Source organism: Astatotilapia calliptera, chromosome 16 (genome assembly GCF_900246225.1).
Source record: "Astatotilapia calliptera chromosome 16, fAstCal1.2, whole genome shotgun sequence".
Taxonomy (NCBI): Eukaryota; Metazoa; Chordata; class Actinopteri; order Cichliformes; family Cichlidae; genus Astatotilapia; species Astatotilapia calliptera.
This window is the reverse complement of record NC_039317.1, coordinates 14,727,744-14,747,097: the sequence shown is the minus strand read 5'-3', so window position 1 is coordinate 14,747,097 and position 19,354 is coordinate 14,727,744. Positions and strand designations below refer to the sequence as shown.

Genomic DNA, 19,354 nt, shown 5'->3' with positions numbered 1-19,354 from the left:
GGTACTGAGATAAAGTGGCAGTTGAGAAACTCAAGAAAATCATTATATGTGATAACCAAATCTGCCAGACTGAAGCTTTGTTGACCACGTTTAAATCTGTAATGGTAGATTGATAAGCATCTGCACCATTTATTCAAAAATGGAATGGTTTGACTCAAAAAAAGGTTTCAAATATTTGATTTATCAGCTGGTATGTCTTTCTGGTTTCAGTGCTGCATATTTTGCATCTCTGGAATTTCAAGAGAAAATGTCTCCTAACAGTTCATTTCTTAAATGCCAGGTTTGTTTGAGCAATGAGGTCTTGCATGGTAGCTTTATTCAGCTAGCTACATAAACTTTATTAAGTGGATGTAGTTGCGTTACTTCCCTGATGTTGCTTGCTTTTAAAATTCAACCAAAATGTGTTTATGTATTTGTAGAGCACTATACAAATACATAAGCCGAAGCTATGCAGAGGGATAGAAAGATGGAGAGAGATAGAACATGTAAAACATATGAATACATATCATTGTGTATGGCATTTACACATAATTATTATGGAAATGGAACAAACAACAATTAGAAGCAAAAAACAAACAAGAGAAGAGTTGTTTCCCATGTTCACAGCTGTGTTGTTACATACAGTGGCTTGCAAAAGTATTCGACCCCCTTGAACTGGCAAGCTTTAATTGCAGCAAAGTATTGACTCAGGGGGCTGAATAATTACGCACACCCCACTTTTTAGTTATTTATTTGTAAAAAATGTTTGGAAACATGTATGATTTTCGTTCCACTTCTCACGTGTACACCACTTTGTACTGGTCTTTCACGTGAAATTCCAATAAAATTGATTCATGGACCAGACTTTGTCAAAACAGAGGTAAAACTGTGGGAGTGAACTCTTTTATTCTGTTCTGCAATGACTAATCTTTAGACAATATGTTAAACCAGGGAACAACCCACTTGAAATATAAATAAACAAAAGGTTAAGAGGATCCTGCAGACATTGTTTGTTGATAATAAAAAGTTTTAGGCACTGTAATTTAAAGGAAATAACAGATGTGTCTCATCTTGGCACAGCTGTCCAGGAAGCTTGTTCCACAGGTGAGTACCATAAAAACTGCTTCACTTTTGTTTCGTTCTAAATATGGGAATGTACATAAATGGTACGTTCCCTTTAACCTGAGCGTTCTGGGTGTTTTGTGAGGCACGAGTAGATTAAATGCTTCGTAAACTTGTACCAGTATTTTTAGGATCTGTCCTTTGACACACACAAAAACCAGTGCAGAGATTTGAAAATAGAGTAATGTGCTCAAGATCAATAAAGATACTCTTATAATATTCTCATCTGTATCTACTTCAAACATGCATCCATTTTTAAAAAATATTTTTTAATTTTTTTTATCTAGCTGTGAAAATCTAGGCCATAGTCCAGAATTATGCTAAGATTTCTGGTCTGGATTTAAGACTTAAGCATCTTTTATAGACAGGCTTTTATAGACTTTCGTTCTTTTTTTTTTCTTTTTCAATAAAAACAATTTCAGTCTTTTCTGAGTTCATTTTCAGGAATTTTTGGCATATCTACTCAATAATTTGTTTACTGCAACTTTTGTGAAAGTGTAGGGGACCATAGTCCTGAGGTAGCACCGATAGTTGTGTGTCATTGGGTGTTAGGACTTTTTGACCTGTCACTATTTAGATGAATATTGTTTATTACTTTAAAGACATCTAAACTGAACATACTGCACAAAGTGACATCGGAATGATGTGTTGTTGTTGGGGTGTCGTTTTTCCGGTGTACAATTTTGGTCCAATGAAGAGGTTGTTTTGTAACGCCAGGTTACGTCTTTTTCTGACGTCTGCTTAACATCTAGTGTTGATATCCGTCCCTCTGTGTACAGGCTATTTATAGTCCAAATGCGGTCGTTGTCGATGTCTTTTCAATGTCAAACCTACTAATTTTTGACATCAATTTAATACTGCTTCTGGAGGCTCTGTAGTCCCATTTTTTAAGAGGCTGGAGGGCATGTTTTCTGTACAGTAACAGTAATGCACGAGGGAATGCTGAGTGATCAGTGGATGTCCCCAGCTTCTCACAGCTAATTTGCAAAATGTGTGCATCAACAAAGACTGTCAAGCAGGTAGTCCAGTTCATACATGCATACTTGTACAAACTATTCGTACTTTCTGTTGCAACTTCTCTCTCAGTCCAGCTACCGATCACAACCACATTTATTTGCTCTTACAATCAGCTCTTCATAATAAAACAGGATACTTACAAAATGAACCATATATAATGCAAATGCTCTTTGAATCTTATTAAACACGTTGTAGTATGAATTCCAAAATTTATAATATTACATATATTAATCATATAAATTTCCTGTAGCTGTCATAGACGTCTACATGTCGACATTCAAACTAGGTCCACAATTTGGATGCCCAACCATGAATGTCGAATAGATGTCCAGAATAGCTCCTGGACCGACAGACCCAATATAGACATGAGCTGCATGTCTATCAGATGCCCAGTGTTTATTGGGAAAGGTATTAAAAAGAGCGTTACCCATTAAAAAATGGGTAGACAAAAATGGGTAGACAATGTAATGTAATTTTTTATTAAGAAAGCACCTTCTGATTCTACTGTCCGCAGAGATGGTCAAAAAAGACACCCTATTGTCAAAGAGAGCAGTATCGGCCACAGGCCTTTGGAAATAACTAGGTGTAGGATATGATACGAGTCTGAAATGATCCAGAATACACAAAAGTTCTTTGGTAATGCTATTGCTGTGTTGATCGATATGCATATTAAAAACACCAACTTAACAATGTTAAAGTCATGCCTAATGGCAATCTAGTCAATCCTTTGCACTTTATTTTGAGGGTCTATAAAACTGAAATTTGGAGGGGCTGTTTCAATAATAACCATTGTTTTTGTTTTACGAGGTTTTATTTAGGAACATAAAATCAAGATAATTTTTGGAAATAAAATCATTAAACAGGATGAGCTTGCCAGCCAGACTGGACCTTTAATAAAGCTAAATTTAGTTTAGTAGAAGCATTACCTAACACAGTCTGTGGCTGGCATATAATAGGAGTTATTAGATTAGATGTATTAGCTGTGTGCTTTGAGTACACTTGGTTTCTTCTATTGTTGTGTTTTTGCCATCAGCTATCTAGGTTCACCAGTATGTTTAGAGAAATAACATGGGAAATCTCATCAATGATACACTTCTGACTGCTGCCACGTGATGTATCTTTAATTTGGCATGTGTTAATAACATAGTAACACTGTGCAAACTGTGTAAATGAGAAAGGTAATAAACTGCAGAGAAAAAAATGAGACAATTTGATGGTCAGAGCAGTTTGAAGCAAATAGATGCTCTGCAAAATGCAGTAACATTCACTTAATCTAACTACTTTGTAATTTACAAACACATCAAACATCCCATGCAAATATCTATTTCTTTCATGTCTGATGCTTCATGTGTGCACTGTGTGTAAAGCAGTGAAATGCAGTATGTGGGATGGTAGGGCGATCAGGGCGATTGTGGCTCAAGAGTTAGCAGTTCGTCTTGTAATTGGAAAGAGCCCCGGCTCCGACAGTCTTGGTCGTTGCGTCCTTGGGCAAGACACTTCACCCGTTGCCTACTGGTGGTGGTCAGAGGGCGCGGTGGCGCCAGTGTCCAGCAGCCTCGCCTCTGTCAGTGCGCCCCAGGGTGGCTGTGGCTACAATGTAGCTTGCCATCACCAGTGTGTGAATGTGTGTGTGAATGGGTGAATGACTGGATGTGCACTTTGGGGTCCTTAGGCACTGGTAAAGCGCTATACAAACACAGGCCATTTACCAGGGTAAATCCAATCAGCCATAGTTCAAGGAGGTAGATGCATTAGTTTAGAGGAAAAATGCTGCACCACAAAAAGCACTGACAGATTGAGCTGAAATGAATAGTTATGGGATGGTGACTTTGCTAGACAGAAAAAAAACATCATGATGCTGGAAAGCATTACACTGTATACAGAGGGTGATCCCTCTGTATACAGTGTAATGCTTGGCTTTTTGGGAAAGACACCAATTTTACCACCAAGCTCTACATGAAATATTTTTTCCTCTGTGGCTGCAGACAGCTTTGGATCCTCTTGTGTTCTCGGTTATGCGTTTTTCTCATAAAGGTCAAATTAAATGACCTGGTAGCATTTCCGATGGATTCTTGAGGGTTTTTCTTTCTTGTGTCTTGGAAGCACTGGGTGCTGGTCATGCGTAGGGCAGAGATAGGACTTGTACACAGTATAGTCATAGCCTCAGGCTACTCTCTCCTTCTGGTACAACCATTCTAAGCAGATAATACATAGGAAACAAAAGTTATTTAGTAATTAAGCATCGATTATACTGTGCTGTACACATGGACAGATGAAGACTCAATGGCCAAGCAGTCACTTCTTAAAATTCCGTTGTCTCTACAGACAAGTCTGTGTCGTCACAAAAAATATTATAATTATTAAGATTATTATAAAATGGCAAGGTTTATAAGAACACAAAGCTTTATATTTGACAGTGATTATCCAAATGTAATTCATTTCTTCGTGAATGATATTAAATGAAGATGTGCACAGTCTTTGGTACACCTCAAAGAAATGTTTTTAATTAATTAGCACAATGAAGGTGGCTGTTTGTTGAATCACTTGTTGTGACAATCCATTAGCACAGTGTCTAAATCCTAACTGACTGCAGGTAAGATCAGACACAATGAGTCATTGTGATTGAGATTCATTCTCACAGATATTTCAGTTTGACTGAGGTGCATTTTGAAGCTAAGGTGAACAAGTGTTTCTCACTGATTGTAGTGAACATTTTGTTTGTTTTTAATTAAATCTTCCAATCTTTATTTCTTTTATACAGCAGCTCAATATTTTGTAAAGACCTGACCCAAAATCGATTAAAGCTATTGATTTGGTACTCTCGTGAATTTCCCACGAGTACCATGCTGTTGGCTTTTGTGATTCTGGTGGAAGTTTATTGGCTCAAAACTTCATGTACCTTGCAATCACCTTTAAGATTTCCTCACTTTTAAGTGAGTGTTTTTTCAAGAACAATCAGCATTAAAGACTAAGATCATATAATATTGTTTTCTGTACTTTTATGACTGCCCGTTGTTGCAATTTATTGTATTATAAACTGTATAAATGTTTATTGCCCTCTTGAGCCAGTTACATCCTACCCCCACTGCCTCACGCCTCCACATCTCTGTCTTTCTCAGGTATAGTTTCGCTGATCTCTCTGGTGATCCTCTCCTACGACCGCTACAGCACCCTTACTGTTTACAACAAGCGTGGGCCAGACTACCGTAAGCCCCTAATAGCCGTTGGGGGCTCTTGGCTGTACTCCTTGTTCTGGACAGTGCCCCCCCTACTGGGCTGGAGCAGCTATGGCATAGAGGGGGCAGGAACAAGCTGTTCTGTGTCCTGGACTGCTAACAGTGCCCAATCGCACGCCTACATCATCTGCCTCTTCATTTTCTGCTTGGGTCTGCCTGTCATAGTGATGATCTACTGCTACAGCAGATTGCTTTGGGCAGTCAAACAGGTACACACACTAGCTGTCAGACACTGACACTTAGTCACACATTAACTGCATACATGTGAATGTCTATGCTGTATTTTCTTTTAGGAATAAGGTGTCAAAAATAAAGCTACAAGTTGCTTAGAGTGATTTTGCACCTTTGAACACCAAACACTGCAGATGTCAAACATGGCCGAAAAGAGCTTTTTTGCTTTTTAATAACTGACAAAGGTGACAAAGCTTCAGAGCTTCATATGAACAGATCTCTGCTAAGATAAAACTAACATGTAAGACAGAGGAAGGGGTAGGTTTTGTGCACTGGACAACTGGATAGATTTTGAACTTTTAGCTTTTGACTGTATTATCATAAGTCTTTGTAGGGTTATCAACTTTTCTCCGAGGACCCACTGGGTCATCTAATCTGTCGTGTCCCAGCAGGGCTATTTTCAGAAATAAATGTCCCCAGCGTGAAATGCATGTAAGGTCAATAAAGTTGTTGTAATCAACCATCAAATATTCAGATCTGCCCATTCTTTTATTTTTGCTGATTTAAAGAAAGAAAAATAAAAGCTAGCTGATGTATTTACCCGTCAACAAAACTGTTTCGTTTTTCTGAACAGTATAAATTTCTAGTAAATTTAAAATAGAGCAGCACTGCAAACAAAAGTCTTCTGATTTTTACTGCACACTGATCTATTTGCATGAAACTTGCTGAAAATCTAGAATACACCTGAAAACATTTAGCCTTTCCCATTTGTTCTGTTCATGTGGTATCACATTGGAAAGGTAAACGTTTTTCTGTCAGTCCTATTTAAAATCCTGACATGTTCCACATCCATCCGAGATATCTCTCAGACAGAAGTTATAAAATCTGACAGATGACATAATCTGACATCAATGAGATTTTCTGCAAAGCTACAATGAAGTTTGATTGAAGAAGTTTCTGGCTAAATACATCAACAGTACATGTCAGATTTGGTTGACAGTCTATAAATCAAGGCGATACCTATCCCATCAAAGTTAAAGCTACGTACTCCACTCAGCTAATGGAACAGAGCAGTGCTGCTAGAAGATACGTTCCCACCACAGTCATATTCATAGAACACAGATGTTTATGATGACTTTACTGATGAATTGCAATATATTCATGCCTTCTGCTCATTTACATAAAAATAAAAGCAAAGAAACGTAACACGGTTTGCGGGGAATCAGTCAACCAATCACAGTTTCTTTGGTGATTGGTTCATGGGTATTTTTTTTTCTATTTTTAAGTGAGTGACTTCACTTGTCTTGGGTAAATAAATAAAAGATGTTCCACTCCCGTTGCTTTAGATTTATTCCTGAGAGCAACAGGAGGGTAGCAGAGGATTATCACAGCATTATGACTCAGACAAAGCCTAAGCTACTCAACCATCTTCTTGGGTTTGTTTTAGGTTGCTTTAATATAGTGGATTTAAAGCACTTCAGGAACTCAGACTGACCCCCTGGTATCAATAAGCAGCTTTTTTTCAAATCCCCTCCAAGTATAATTATCTATGTTTGGATCATATGAGATAAACTGGTTTTATTTCAGTTTCATTACTTTTGTTTAACTTTAAATAAGCTGTTAAGTTCATAACATTTTACACACTGACCTTCCTTTGTCAGGACACCAGTTTCCAGCCTAATAAGTTCAGGTTGCATTAAATCAAAGAGTGCATCTAACTTTATACAGTTTGGCTGATGCTTTATTGCTGAACTAAACCAGGCAACTCTGTGTTGGTGCTGATAAGGTGATGCACTGGGATCTCCATGCATACGGTTTAAAAAGAAAATTATCTAGTTTTACAATACATACTCATAAAAAGTTGTGACATGTAACATATCCATCCATTAATTTTCTGCCACTTATCTGAGTTTGTGTAAAGAGAACAGCAGTCTAAGAAGAGATGCCCAGACCTCCCCTCTGTCTATCCATCTAAGCTAAGAGATGTAAACTTGTTTCTGTCTTACAGCTTGTGGTAATAGGTGAAGGTAGGGATGTAGATTTACAGGTAAATCAATAGTGATCTCATTCCAGCCACTTCACACTGCAAAGTAGCCCAGCGCAAGCTGTAGGTCCCCACTCAGTAAAGCTAATAGAACTACATCATTTGCAAAAAGCAGAGACGAGATCCTGAAACCAACCTGACACCCCAAGTCCCTTGACTGCACCTGGAAATTCTGTACATAAATACAGATAAAATCTATGAAAAGTCAAACACCCACAGACAGCAATTTTGACTTCTAACCACCTGTGCAAGCCAAGCTCAAAGTACAGATGAACAGGGATTGGATGGCCCACAGCATTGTCTGATACCCCATACTCACAAAGCACTCCCACGAGACTTGATCAAATGAGTTCCCCAAGTTCAGAAAACACAGTTAGCCAGTGTTTATGTGTTCGAGACAAATCTCCAATGCTCCTCTTGGAGTGAGGTTTGATGACTGGACATACTCTCCTCCCTAGCAGTAGTATGATCAGCTGATTTCAGTTTGTATGCCAGAGTAGAAACAGTGCCGCAGTCTGCAGTGTGGGTATGGACATTTTATTTATATTTTATTGAACAAAGCATGAAAGCGCAAAGGTAAAGTGGAAACCGCATTGAAGACAGGCAAGCACAGACAGCACGCTAAGCTAGCCAATAGCGCAGAGTGACATTAAAGTTGTGTGAGCTGTGTCAGTCCAGTGACCAGACTGTGAACTTCAACAGGTAACAAACTGAGGAGCAGTTAGGCTGCAGCCTCCATCTCAGGATTATATTGTTAAATGGTAATTATGAGACACTCTTTTTCAGGTCATTTTACAGACAAAAGTAATGCAATGAGTAGTATAACTATTAACTATAGCATATTACTTTCTCCTAGCAGTAACTAACTGCATTAAAAAGTAAAACATACATCATTACTTTATGAAAAATATTCTGTGTAACATGTGTAACAAATTACTTTTTTGGAGTAATGACCCAACACTGATCACAACAAAGATGTGATCAGTGCATGTTGAAAAACCTCCAACATGCACAAATATTTGACTACAGAGCATGCAGTTCATTTGCACAAAAGTAATGATTTAAAGTGGAGCCAATGAGAACTCACTGAGAATTGACAAGGAATCTAATCCATAAGTGATATTGATAATGGAATTGGAATCTCTAAATTCTTTTCAAGGCTCACGAAGACTTCAGAAATCTATCGTCACTGAACATAGTTCAACACAAATGAAAGCTTTGCCATGCAAAGAAAAAAACAAACAAACAAAAAACAAAGCCCATTTAGTGAAGCTGTAGTCAGATGAATTAAAATGGGATTTTTTTTATGGAAAAACATCAATACTCATCAATAGTGTTATCAAAAAAGGAGGTCGGGTACTGTCATGAAACTTACTCCTCCAGGCTTTTATTGTCCTTATGTCCTGCCAAAGCTTCAAGATGTTGAAAAGTCTATGTTGTTTTTTTGTGTTGTTGCGCATATTAAAGATTTCATGCAAAAAACACAAGGCTAAAATGACACATATTGGACAAAGGAATCAGTTAAAAGCTGAAACATACTGAGGGGAAAGCAGGTGGGCATCAGGCGGAAGCACAAGACACTCTAGCTCCTTGTTGATATAATTTCCTAATCGCATCCAGAAGACAGATGTTAACATTGGATCAGTAAAACTAGACAGACCCCAGAGCTGTTTCACTATATAAGAGGAAAAAAATCACAAACATATACTAAATGTTCCTAACTAGTAGTCATCATATGGTGTACAGTGGGGTGGCCAAGCAGTTTGGCAATACCAACTATAGTTTCTTCTAAAGTTGCTGCTCAGTAGTACACAATTTCCTCACTGTGTTAACTGTTTGGTATGCAATCCTCACAGCAGGTTTCTGGCAGAGGTAGAAAGCTAGCTAACACTTTGATATTTCAATAAAACTATAAGTCCTTGATTACTTTGAAACTTTACAATGTTTAATGAAGAATTACCACAAAAATAAAACTGAATACAGAAAAAAAACACATATTACTATATGTACACTGTAATAGAATGTTAATGATACTAATAAAAACTTGTGAGTGCTCTACTTTTTCAGTAACAGTTAACAGGCTAGCTTACCAAGGATAACACCTTCAAATTAGCTTTGTTAAATTAGACAAAAATAAAAACATCAGAAAACTGCCAAACACTATAAAATACACTCAAAACTAGACAGAAATAATAAATGAACTACTTACTGAAATATGTGTCCAAGTCACAAGTGTTAAAAAAACACCATGTGCATCACTCCCTTTGCTCTAGCTAACTTCCTGCAAAGAGAAGCTACATTTCAGCACATATAAATCTAGTCACATAATCACGAATTCAAATTAGAATATGTTTCATTACACCTTTAACAATCGACCAGCAGCGTTGGAGTGATAAGGAGATATATGGCTTTTTCACTTACACAGTGCTTGTGCCAGTGCCCAATCTAGACTTCCGTGCATTTCCACTAAAAAACGACTGGCAGACAGCTAAATAATCCTCAGTTGTCAAACCTGTCAAAGTTTGCATGGTTCTCACCACTCAATAAGGAGGAACTAGGTCCACACCAGTACTGACATTGTGTTGGTGGAAAAGAGGTATATGAGTACTCACCCTTGCTATTAATTTTAATCAGTGGGCTCTCATGGGATTGAAAATTAAATGGTTGCACCCAGAAAACTATAATTATAAAAGAGACATTTTCAAATACTTGCCAATATATCTAAAAATATGTCAGGATAATTCACCAGTCTATCACATAGAGACAAACAACCATTTGCACTCACATTCACAGGTAATTTAGAATCACCAATTAACCTAACTAAACTCTAATGACTGCATGACTTTTAACTGTGGGAGGGAGAATACCCAGATTGTGGATTTGAACCCAGGACCTTCTTGCTGTGAGGTAACAGCACTAATCACCATGCCACCAATCCAAGGCTAACAAAACTAGCAAAGCTATGATTTCTAAGGCTTGATGCAGAATTTTTTGTATGTTTTTGTCCATGACAGGTTAAACCACAATAAATAGCAAAAGCATACACGTGGGTGTGTGTGTAGTTGTCTGCCTCTTATAACTCCAGTGATTTTCCTGCAGTTTGAAATCTCCTGCGATCTTGTGAATTTCATGAGTCCAGCAACTAACCACTCTTACTAGATTGTATCATGTCATCTCAACAAGAACAAATTAAGTTGTTGAATTTCATACAGATCCACGATTTAATTACGTTCAAGATAGAAACATGAAATTTTTGTGTTCAAATTACAAGGTAGACTTTATTAATGTAACAACCACCCAATTTACTTTTTTCGGTATACCGAGCATGAGGCAATTGTGTTAAATACACGCAAGATGTTTACATAAACCCAAGAGATGGCCAGTCACTTTTTTTCAGTGTAAGATTTGTGATGACTCATGAGCCAGGTGAGCTACTGCTGCATTTTGTTTGTGATTACTACATGAGAGCAGTGAAAAAGAAGTAATTTTAACGTTTCTTAGATATAAGACACACTTCAGGAAATTCAAATCAAAATTTTCCAGAAATATTTTTTTTCCTCTCTGTCCTGTTCCGTTATTCGCAGGTGGGTAAGATCCGAAAGACTGCAGCCCGGAGGAGAGAGTACCACATTCTGTTCATGGTGCTGACCACTGCAGCCTGCTACCTGCTGTGCTGGATGCCTTATGGTGTCGTGGCAATGATGGCAACATTTGGCCCACCCAACATCATTAGCCCCGTGGCCAGTGTAGTTCCCTCACTGCTCGCCAAGAGCAGTACCGTCATCAACCCCCTCATCTATATACTTATGAACAAACAGGTAAGTCGCTATTATGTGCATGTGCGTGTCTTACCTAAAATCAAGAGTTATAATTCTGAAAAACAGATTTGAACATGTACAACAGCTTTATTTACACAGTAGAAAAAGACAAACAACAGCTGAAATCATAGAACTGCTTGATTTAAATATCAATTCAAGTGTAATATCAAGAGATTTCACTGACCAAAGAGAAATAAAAAAAAAAATCAAGAACAATGCCCTAAGGCTCTTAAAAGGGAAACAGAACAATCACTCTCATTACTCACTCCTTTCCTCTTCCTCATCTAAAGAATACTGCAAAAAGGTAGTTATAGAAAGAACAAATGTTAAACAATTCTTCAGAGGCAGTGTGGTACAGAAATCCCCACAACACTTGTTAAAAACTCGACATGAAAAATAGGCCTCGAGAGTAAAGAGCAGACAGAAAGAGGCTCGAAGTGGTAAATGTTACACGCATGTCTTCAAACATATTTTTCAACTCACTACTTCACAACCAAAGAACGTTAATGTCAAGTTTGACTACAATGTCCCATCTTAAAAAGAATACAAAATTCAGTTAAGCTCGACTTTTGCAGAAAGAAGCACCTAAGAAGTCCTACTGTTACTCTGAGTCCTCATCCCATGAATAACCCACCCAAACTGGAACACAATTAAAGATGGGATTTGGCACAATATTAAAGATGCAAAGATGAAGTAGCCAGAAGGCATTGCACCTGATCAAGCACTTCCATGGAGCGGCTGATAGCCGCACTGCAGATGAATGTGATCCACAAGCATGCAATAAAATCTGCAAAACATCACTTCAGTAAAAGAAAACCTTGCAAGCACGAATGCCTTTCACAACATTAAAGACAATGGTGCCTACTTGCATCACAGTACAGCACAGACAGTTTAAGACCTAGCCCTGCTCCTGAATTGCATGCTCTGTGCATTGGAAAGTAACCTGTTACTACAATGCACACGTACAATACGTTCAGGGCTTTCACACCTTCAGTGTGCTACAATCACAAGCACATTTTATCGTTTATCGCAATTCTAAGACGTACAGCAGAGCGAAAAAACCTGCATTGTTTAAAATGAATCATAAGTCCTTTATTAAGCATCTAAACTACCTCCTCTATACATTAAAATCTCTGTTACAGTCAAGATTGGGTGTACTGCAGAGTACAAAGTTATGCGTTACTGCAATCGCATTACATTTGTCACTATTGCTGTAATGTTTGGCATTACTGAGCTAATTCAGTAATAACATTACAAATAAAACAACAAGTTGTTAATCACATTACAAACGTTCTTCATTTTTTTGAGCAAATAGGGGGAAAAACCCAACAAAAACGACAAAAATGCCTTTTCACGTGTGCTCATGTGTGGGAACAAAAACGGCAGAGTGTAGAGGTGTGGGCAGATTTCCCAAATTATTGCACAAAGGGACATGGATGTGATGGTGAAGGGCAAACTGTGGCCAGGCTAGAGACCGATATCCACTGCTGCAAACACGGAATCAAACCCCAACAAGCACCTGCAAAGGCAAACATGCTAACACAAAGATAACAGTGAACGGTGCTTCCGGAGTGTAAACGGCGACCTGGACGGAGCAACTAAGACGCGATTTCTAGCAGGCACAGATGAACACACTCGTAGCATCGCACAAAGAAATGTTGCTTGTTTCTACAGAACAATCACTGGCGCCTCATTTATTTGTGCTCGGTTGATATTCACCAACTCTGTCAGCTTCGGAGCTCTAAGAGAAAGATCACGTCCTCCATATAGTAATCACGTGTAGTTGTTAGGTATGTGGGCGTAAGATTTTATGTTACATTGTTAACTAGAAATTAGGGGGATATTGTGCATCAACTCAAAATTAAAGTGGGAGATTTGAAAAAAATAAAATACATAACATTTTTGCAAAATGATCCAAATATTTGTCATACACCTGCTACAGCTACTAATTTAATTAATTGAAAAGTCAAATGACTTGTCTGGACAAAAAGCAAGTACTTATGGGGGTTTGGAAAAGAAATGTGTCCACAGCAAAACTTCAAAATATTTTTATAAAACTTCAACTGAGTCAGCTACACGAGTGCAAGAAAAAGCTCTTGTGAGAATGAGCAAATTCTTGATTTTTTGATTTCCCTTTATGTGAAGCAGTACGTTTGTCATCCATGTAATTTACTGAATTGCCATCTGATTATTAAATCTGGTAAACATAAATGCATAATATCAAAATTTACAGTACATAAATACTTTAATAAAAAAAAAAAACACCAGTGGTAGTAACTGGTCTTAAACATGGTTAAAATAAGGATCCATGTTCATGTCTTTAGCTGTCTAAGTCGTAAATGTTTTTTTCAGGAGGGGGTTAAAAAAAGCTTATGTCCTTTGGTAAATACTGACAAATTCCAGATATTATCCAGCTCCTGTTAACACCAGCTATTATCTAAATGATACTATGCTCTAGTGTTTCTACTGAAGAGCGACATCATTCTATTTAAAGCAACATTCCTATTGTGTTTTCATATCTTTCAACAAACCACAACGAATGGCACAAGATCAATCTGTTACAAAGAAAAAAAGATGCTCTCATTCCCACAGACCGAATACCTCGAGCTCGCTGAAGACACGGCACTCTGTAAACATAAAATCCCCCCTACCTTGGAGACAAAGTAAATCCGAGGTTAGTACAGGTCCAAATTCCTTTTTCATAATTGTCTCTACTCTGAGCTGCGGGTAGGCACAGACTAATACCAGAGGATTCAGAAAATATGAGACATTTATAGTTGTAGGGAATGCACTTCATGCTGTTACGCAATAAAGAAATAACCCCACAGAGATGAGCTCCAGCAAGGGTTTGGCCACAACACGCAGTGTTAAAATTACATTCAATAGAGAGTGAACTGACCGTCACAAACAGGGGCTGGTGATTGCTGAGGCAGAGCGGAGGATCCCCTGATGTTCATCACTTCGGAAAGTCTACTGCTCCACACATCGAACTGATTGGTACTGCAGTCCTGCTAGAGTGTGTACTGCATGTGTCTGAACAGTCACAAGGCAACCCGAGGAAAGTGTTCAGCTGACTGCTAGGCACAGGGTCACGGCTGTTCTGAGTACCTGTTTGTTCTGTTTTGGCCCCGTTTACTCTGATTTAAGTACACAAATGCCCCCCCCCCCAAACAAAACGTGACAAACTGGTGGTTATCAGTCAGCGTGCACAGAACAATAATTCAGTAATAAGCTCAGTAGTATGAAATCAACCCCTCATTATGATGATTTTGCAGGAATATGTACAGTAACGTGATAGCTTTGACAGCTCCTCTCATCTTTCTTTTAGTTTGCATTCTTCTGCATGTACTTTTGTGTCGAGTTTGTGTACCTATGACATTCAACATGGATGATTTGTTTATTCACAACCCTTTGGACCAGTATATATATATATATATATATAAAAAAAATAATTATACAATTCGCCGTTATAAAGAGTGACAGTTCCTTAAAGTGGAAAACCATCCATAGTACTGAGAAACACAGATTTTACATCACTGGAAACACACCCAGTTATTAAAAACTCACTTGCCTACCTAAAACAAGATCAGTTGCTACCCTAGTCAGCTCCACAGCTAACGTGGCTCAGCTAAAGCAGAGAGAAATTTGATATTATATTTTATTTTTTTCAGCTCCACCCTGGAGACTCTAATTTCCAGCCTCTGGTCAAGTATACCATCGTAATAAAGACAAGGTCTTTCAGAAACCTCTATGTTTATCCATCCCTGGGGGGCTATGGCTTATGCTCTTCACGGGTTTTATTTGAAACTTGCAAGCTTCAACCTCCTTGTCCATAGGGGCATTATTGCACCTCTCCCATGGTCAGCCTGAAAAGGCCAGAAGTGTGTGCGTGTTCGTGTGTGTGACGTCCGGGCTCATGAGGCCAGGCTTCATATATCAGATGTCACAGTTCACGGTGCTGAAGCCTGGAAGAGTGACGCGTCCTTTCCTCTCGAGGTCACTCACGGGGCCCATGTTGATTCGCTGGATCAGGCTTTTCTCATAGAGGAGAGGATGGTAGGCACCCAGTGTGCACGCAGCGTCATAGTAGGCCTCGTGGTAGTGGCACAGGTCCGTCTGCCTCATGGAGGGAATGTACTCGTACACGTGCACCTGCTCGCACAGCGCCATCATCAGGAGGATACCTGCAATGTCAGCATACAGGAGAAAATAAATATTTTCACACAACACTTGCCAACTAAATTAGAGTTCAACTTTTTAGCCAAACATTTGAGGTCCAAACATTACAAAATTATTAGAACATAAAAACAACACATATACTTATAAAATACAACGCTAAAACCTTCTGTTCCTGTCTTTTATTCTCTCTTTTTTTTCAAGGCAATAGTCCCCCAGGACCACTGTCAAAACACACATTCACACCTGGAAGCAATCTGGTAAAACCAAAATCTAAACTTATGGCCAAAGAGAAGTTAATGACATCCATTTTATTTTATCTGCTCCGGGGATCAAAGTAGAGACGTTACAAACCCGTCGTGACATTCACAAAACGGGAACTCTTAAAGCCGGGAGATAAGGTAAATCCTTTCAGTTTTCGTAAAGGTCGCTATCAGCGTGGGCCGATAATAAATACACGGCCTGGTGGGAAACATCTGATTATCAAAGGTGTGCGAGCCTTTCGGGCATTCGATACGTCTTCGGAAAAGGAATTTAGCACAAACTTGACAAATTTCTATTAGATCTGAAAATGTGCAAAGAGACTAAATGTGAAGCTCAACTGTGCTGAAAGAGGGGAGGAGAAAACTATAACACTGTGAATAATATATGAAGACTTCGACTTTGCCTGCTTCAGCAAGTTCTGGATTTTTCTGTGAAATGCAACTAAAACAAAAAACAGTGACCTCACACATATATTTTAACAAGGACTCTTCAGTCAGAGAGAATAATTATCCCTTCCACAGTAATTATATTTGTTGGTATGGCTGATGATATGTTCTGAGACCTCTCCACTCCCCCATTGTGCAAGACCTGAAGTGGGGAGAGCTGCAGCAAGACCTCCAACAGTAAGGTACCAACAGATGAGCTGCCACCATGACTGAGGGCTAAGTTTGACTCCGTGGTCTGTGGCATTATTAGAATTCTATATTCCCCCTAACAACTGTATTCCACTAATATGAAGGCAAAGCTGAAAAACACGAGTTACTGATGACAGATTTGTAATTTGGATGGATGAGTCACTTCCACAAGATCCTAAGGATGTCATAAGACCCTAACAAGTTCTGTGCTATAGACCTCCAAAGAAATGAAGCGCCAAGTGCTGGAGGTAACCTGCTTTACCACGACAACAGATCCTTTTCTTTTCCCAAGCATCACTTCGTTTTCAATTTGGGAACATTAAAGGAATTATTTACAGTTAGATTACACATAGAGTTTATGTAAAGGCATATTTGTGCAGCAAAAAAAGAAGGAGAATGCTTGGAGAAAATTTGGCAACATCATAAATGAGTTCTCAATCATACTGAAGTTCTCCTTCTAGTGGCTCTCTGGTATAGTGTTTTAGAAAAAGTCCAAAGGGGGTTACAACTAGTGTACTCCTGCTGTCAGTCCCCAGCCTGGATAAATAAGGCGGTTGTTGTCAGGAAGAGTATGAAAGGATATAAAATCTTTGCCAAATCAAAATATGCAGATCCAGTCGCCATGGAGATTCTTTGGGAAATAAGAGAGCAGCTAAAAGTGCCTTCTTCTATTTGCAGTTTTGCTTCTGGTGTTGGCTAAAAAATATTTGCGGTTTCCAAAAAGCAAACCAACAGTTTCGGTGAGTCTGAACACACCATTAGGCCATTTTCATTTGCATATGCACTCCAGTCTTGAAAGGTTCAAGACCTTAAAACAATGGAGAACACAGATATCTAACAGACTGAGAGCAAACGCTGAATGCTCTTTAACCTGAAACTGACCCAGAGTGCAAAGCAGAAAAAAGTCCGATGTTTGATTTCACCCCTGACAGAATACTGTGGCCAATAAATTTACAGCCACCAAGTGAACTTTTGTATACACTACCCTGCATACTTATCCAGACAGCACCATTTCCCTATGCAAATAATTTTTTCTTTACTATATGTTGAGAAATGCTTCAGTTCAGTTTACTGTTTGTAAAACACCTTCACCTGCTTGTGAGTGTGCAGTGATTCCACTATTTTCCTCTCCCTCTCAGTTTTACAGGTGTTTCCTGATTCTGTTTCACTGCGATCGCTGGTCATCGGAGAAAGGCGACACCTCGATGCCGTCCAAGACTACGGTAATCCACCTTAACCGGCGCGTCTACAGCAACACGGTGGCCTGCACCGCCCAGATCTCCACCGAAGCTCTCAACCAGTGCTACAGCACCGCAGACACCAAGCACACAAACCCTCCAGAGGTCACCCCCTGAACATGAGCATTAATCAGACAGGAATCACCGCCATCACAATGAAGCACGAATAACCCAGAATGTGAACTCCGGTGGACTGTGGACAAGAGCTTTCAGAAAGTAGATGTGCTTTTTCGTGTTATGTGTAAACTTGTATTTGTAGACCATAAATGTGCCCTTTTAAACCTTTTTTTCTTTTACTATACATAACACAAAAGTGCTAAACGACCACAGAAATGCATGTAAAGTATGCAAATGCACACATACATGTACACCCATGTGTGATGCAACCAGACATCTTGGTATCAATCAGTTTTATCATCCACCACGCACCTTCTCCTGTTCAGTACATGCAAAAAAAAAAAAGGTAAGAACTTCATTCAAACTTATTTCTACGTTTTTGCGTCTATTAAAAATATGTATTTTTTAATAAAGGGCACCGTCACTGTGGTGGGTTCAAGGTTTTAGTCTGTTTCCGAACTGATGTGTATGCATTACATTCATTTCAGTATATATTATATATATTTCAGTATATTACATATTCTTAGTTTTCATCCACAGTTTAAAAAGGCCAAATTTATTTTTTGAACTACAGGATCTTTTTTTAAATTTACATTTTAAACAAAGAGTTAAAAAAAACACCAGTAAAACAGCGCCTGTTCCTTGCTGCTTTTCAGTCGCTGTGTCACTGTAAATGGGGAGGTCACTGCGCAGACTTGTGATTTGATCAGCAAGGATCATTTAAAGCATCATTTAACTCTGCTTTTCCTCTTTCCCTCCTGCTGCTTTGGCTTTAAATGTTGAAGAATTCGAAAGGTTAAGCCCCCAGAACCTTTATCATGCGTGTACTTCAGTTTTGTTCTGCATGAAGGCGTTTATATGAATTGTGTTCGTTTTTGTGTTTGTGCTGTGCTTTCTTTGGTTATGATTTAGTTGGTCTTACAAAGTTGTTTCTTTGCAGGAGTTTTTGCAGGTATGATTTCATCTTCTTTCCGGAATAAAAGGGCCAGTGTTTCAAAATGATTATCCAGTACGGCCAGCCACAGAAAAAGGATTCCAGTCTGATGACTGATGGACATTACGGGCATATCTGGGAAACACAATGCACAAATTTAGGGAAACTGATTACATTTAGCTGGCCTTACTTAAATGACAACTGCAAGACATAAAGCAGATATCAGTATTTTACTGCTTTTGTAGATCTAGAACTATAATGGACCAGGACCTGCTCAAGATTAAGGGAGTTATAAGTGAGGTCAGAGTGCTCAGACCTCAACCCACTGACATAGAGTTGCAGAAAATATTGATGAGTCATTTTCCTCCTCACTTTTGTGCGGTGCCATTCAGGACCTTCAGAAAATGTGTGATTGAGGTTGGTGCTTCTTCAAGAGGCTGCAAGCAAAAAAATAAGCCACAACAAAAGCTTTGCTTACTCTTTCCAGTCTGCGATGCAGCTGACTGCTCAGTGTATTCAATAAAAACAAGAAAAGCACTGTGTTATTAGTTAAGTCAAATTGTGTTTGTAATTGTGACTCGGATGAAATTAATTTTAAGAGTA

The 19,354-nt window shown here is 38.7% G+C and overlaps 2 protein-coding genes across 5 annotated transcripts in view; one reads left to right on the top strand and one right to left on the bottom strand.

Annotated features, from left to right (window-relative positions):
• Positions 1-18,344, top strand: part of tmtops2b (teleost multiple tissue opsin 2b) — a 28,660-nt gene extending 10,316 nt beyond the window's left edge. The window contains exons 2-4 of the mRNA XM_026144074.1: positions 5,238-5,563; positions 11,154-11,387; positions 17,602-18,344. Coding sequence (XP_025999859.1) covers positions 5,238-5,563; positions 11,154-11,387; positions 17,602-17,817 — 776 coding nt within the window. The 3' untranslated portion in view covers positions 17,818-18,344. The remainder of the gene's footprint in view (positions 1-5,237; positions 5,564-11,153; positions 11,388-17,601) is intronic.
• The window catches only part of st6gal2a (ST6 beta-galactosamide alpha-2,6-sialyltranferase 2a), a 46,099-nt gene continuing 38,199 nt past the window's right edge, over positions 11,455-19,354 (bottom strand). For all 4 annotated transcript variants that reach the window (XM_026144072.1, XM_026144069.1, XM_026144071.1 and 1 more), the window contains one exon: positions 11,455-15,571. In XM_026144072.1, the coding sequence (XP_025999857.1) occupies positions 15,324-15,571 (248 nt within the window). In that variant the 3' untranslated portion in view covers positions 11,455-15,323. The remainder of the gene's footprint in view (positions 15,572-19,354) is intronic.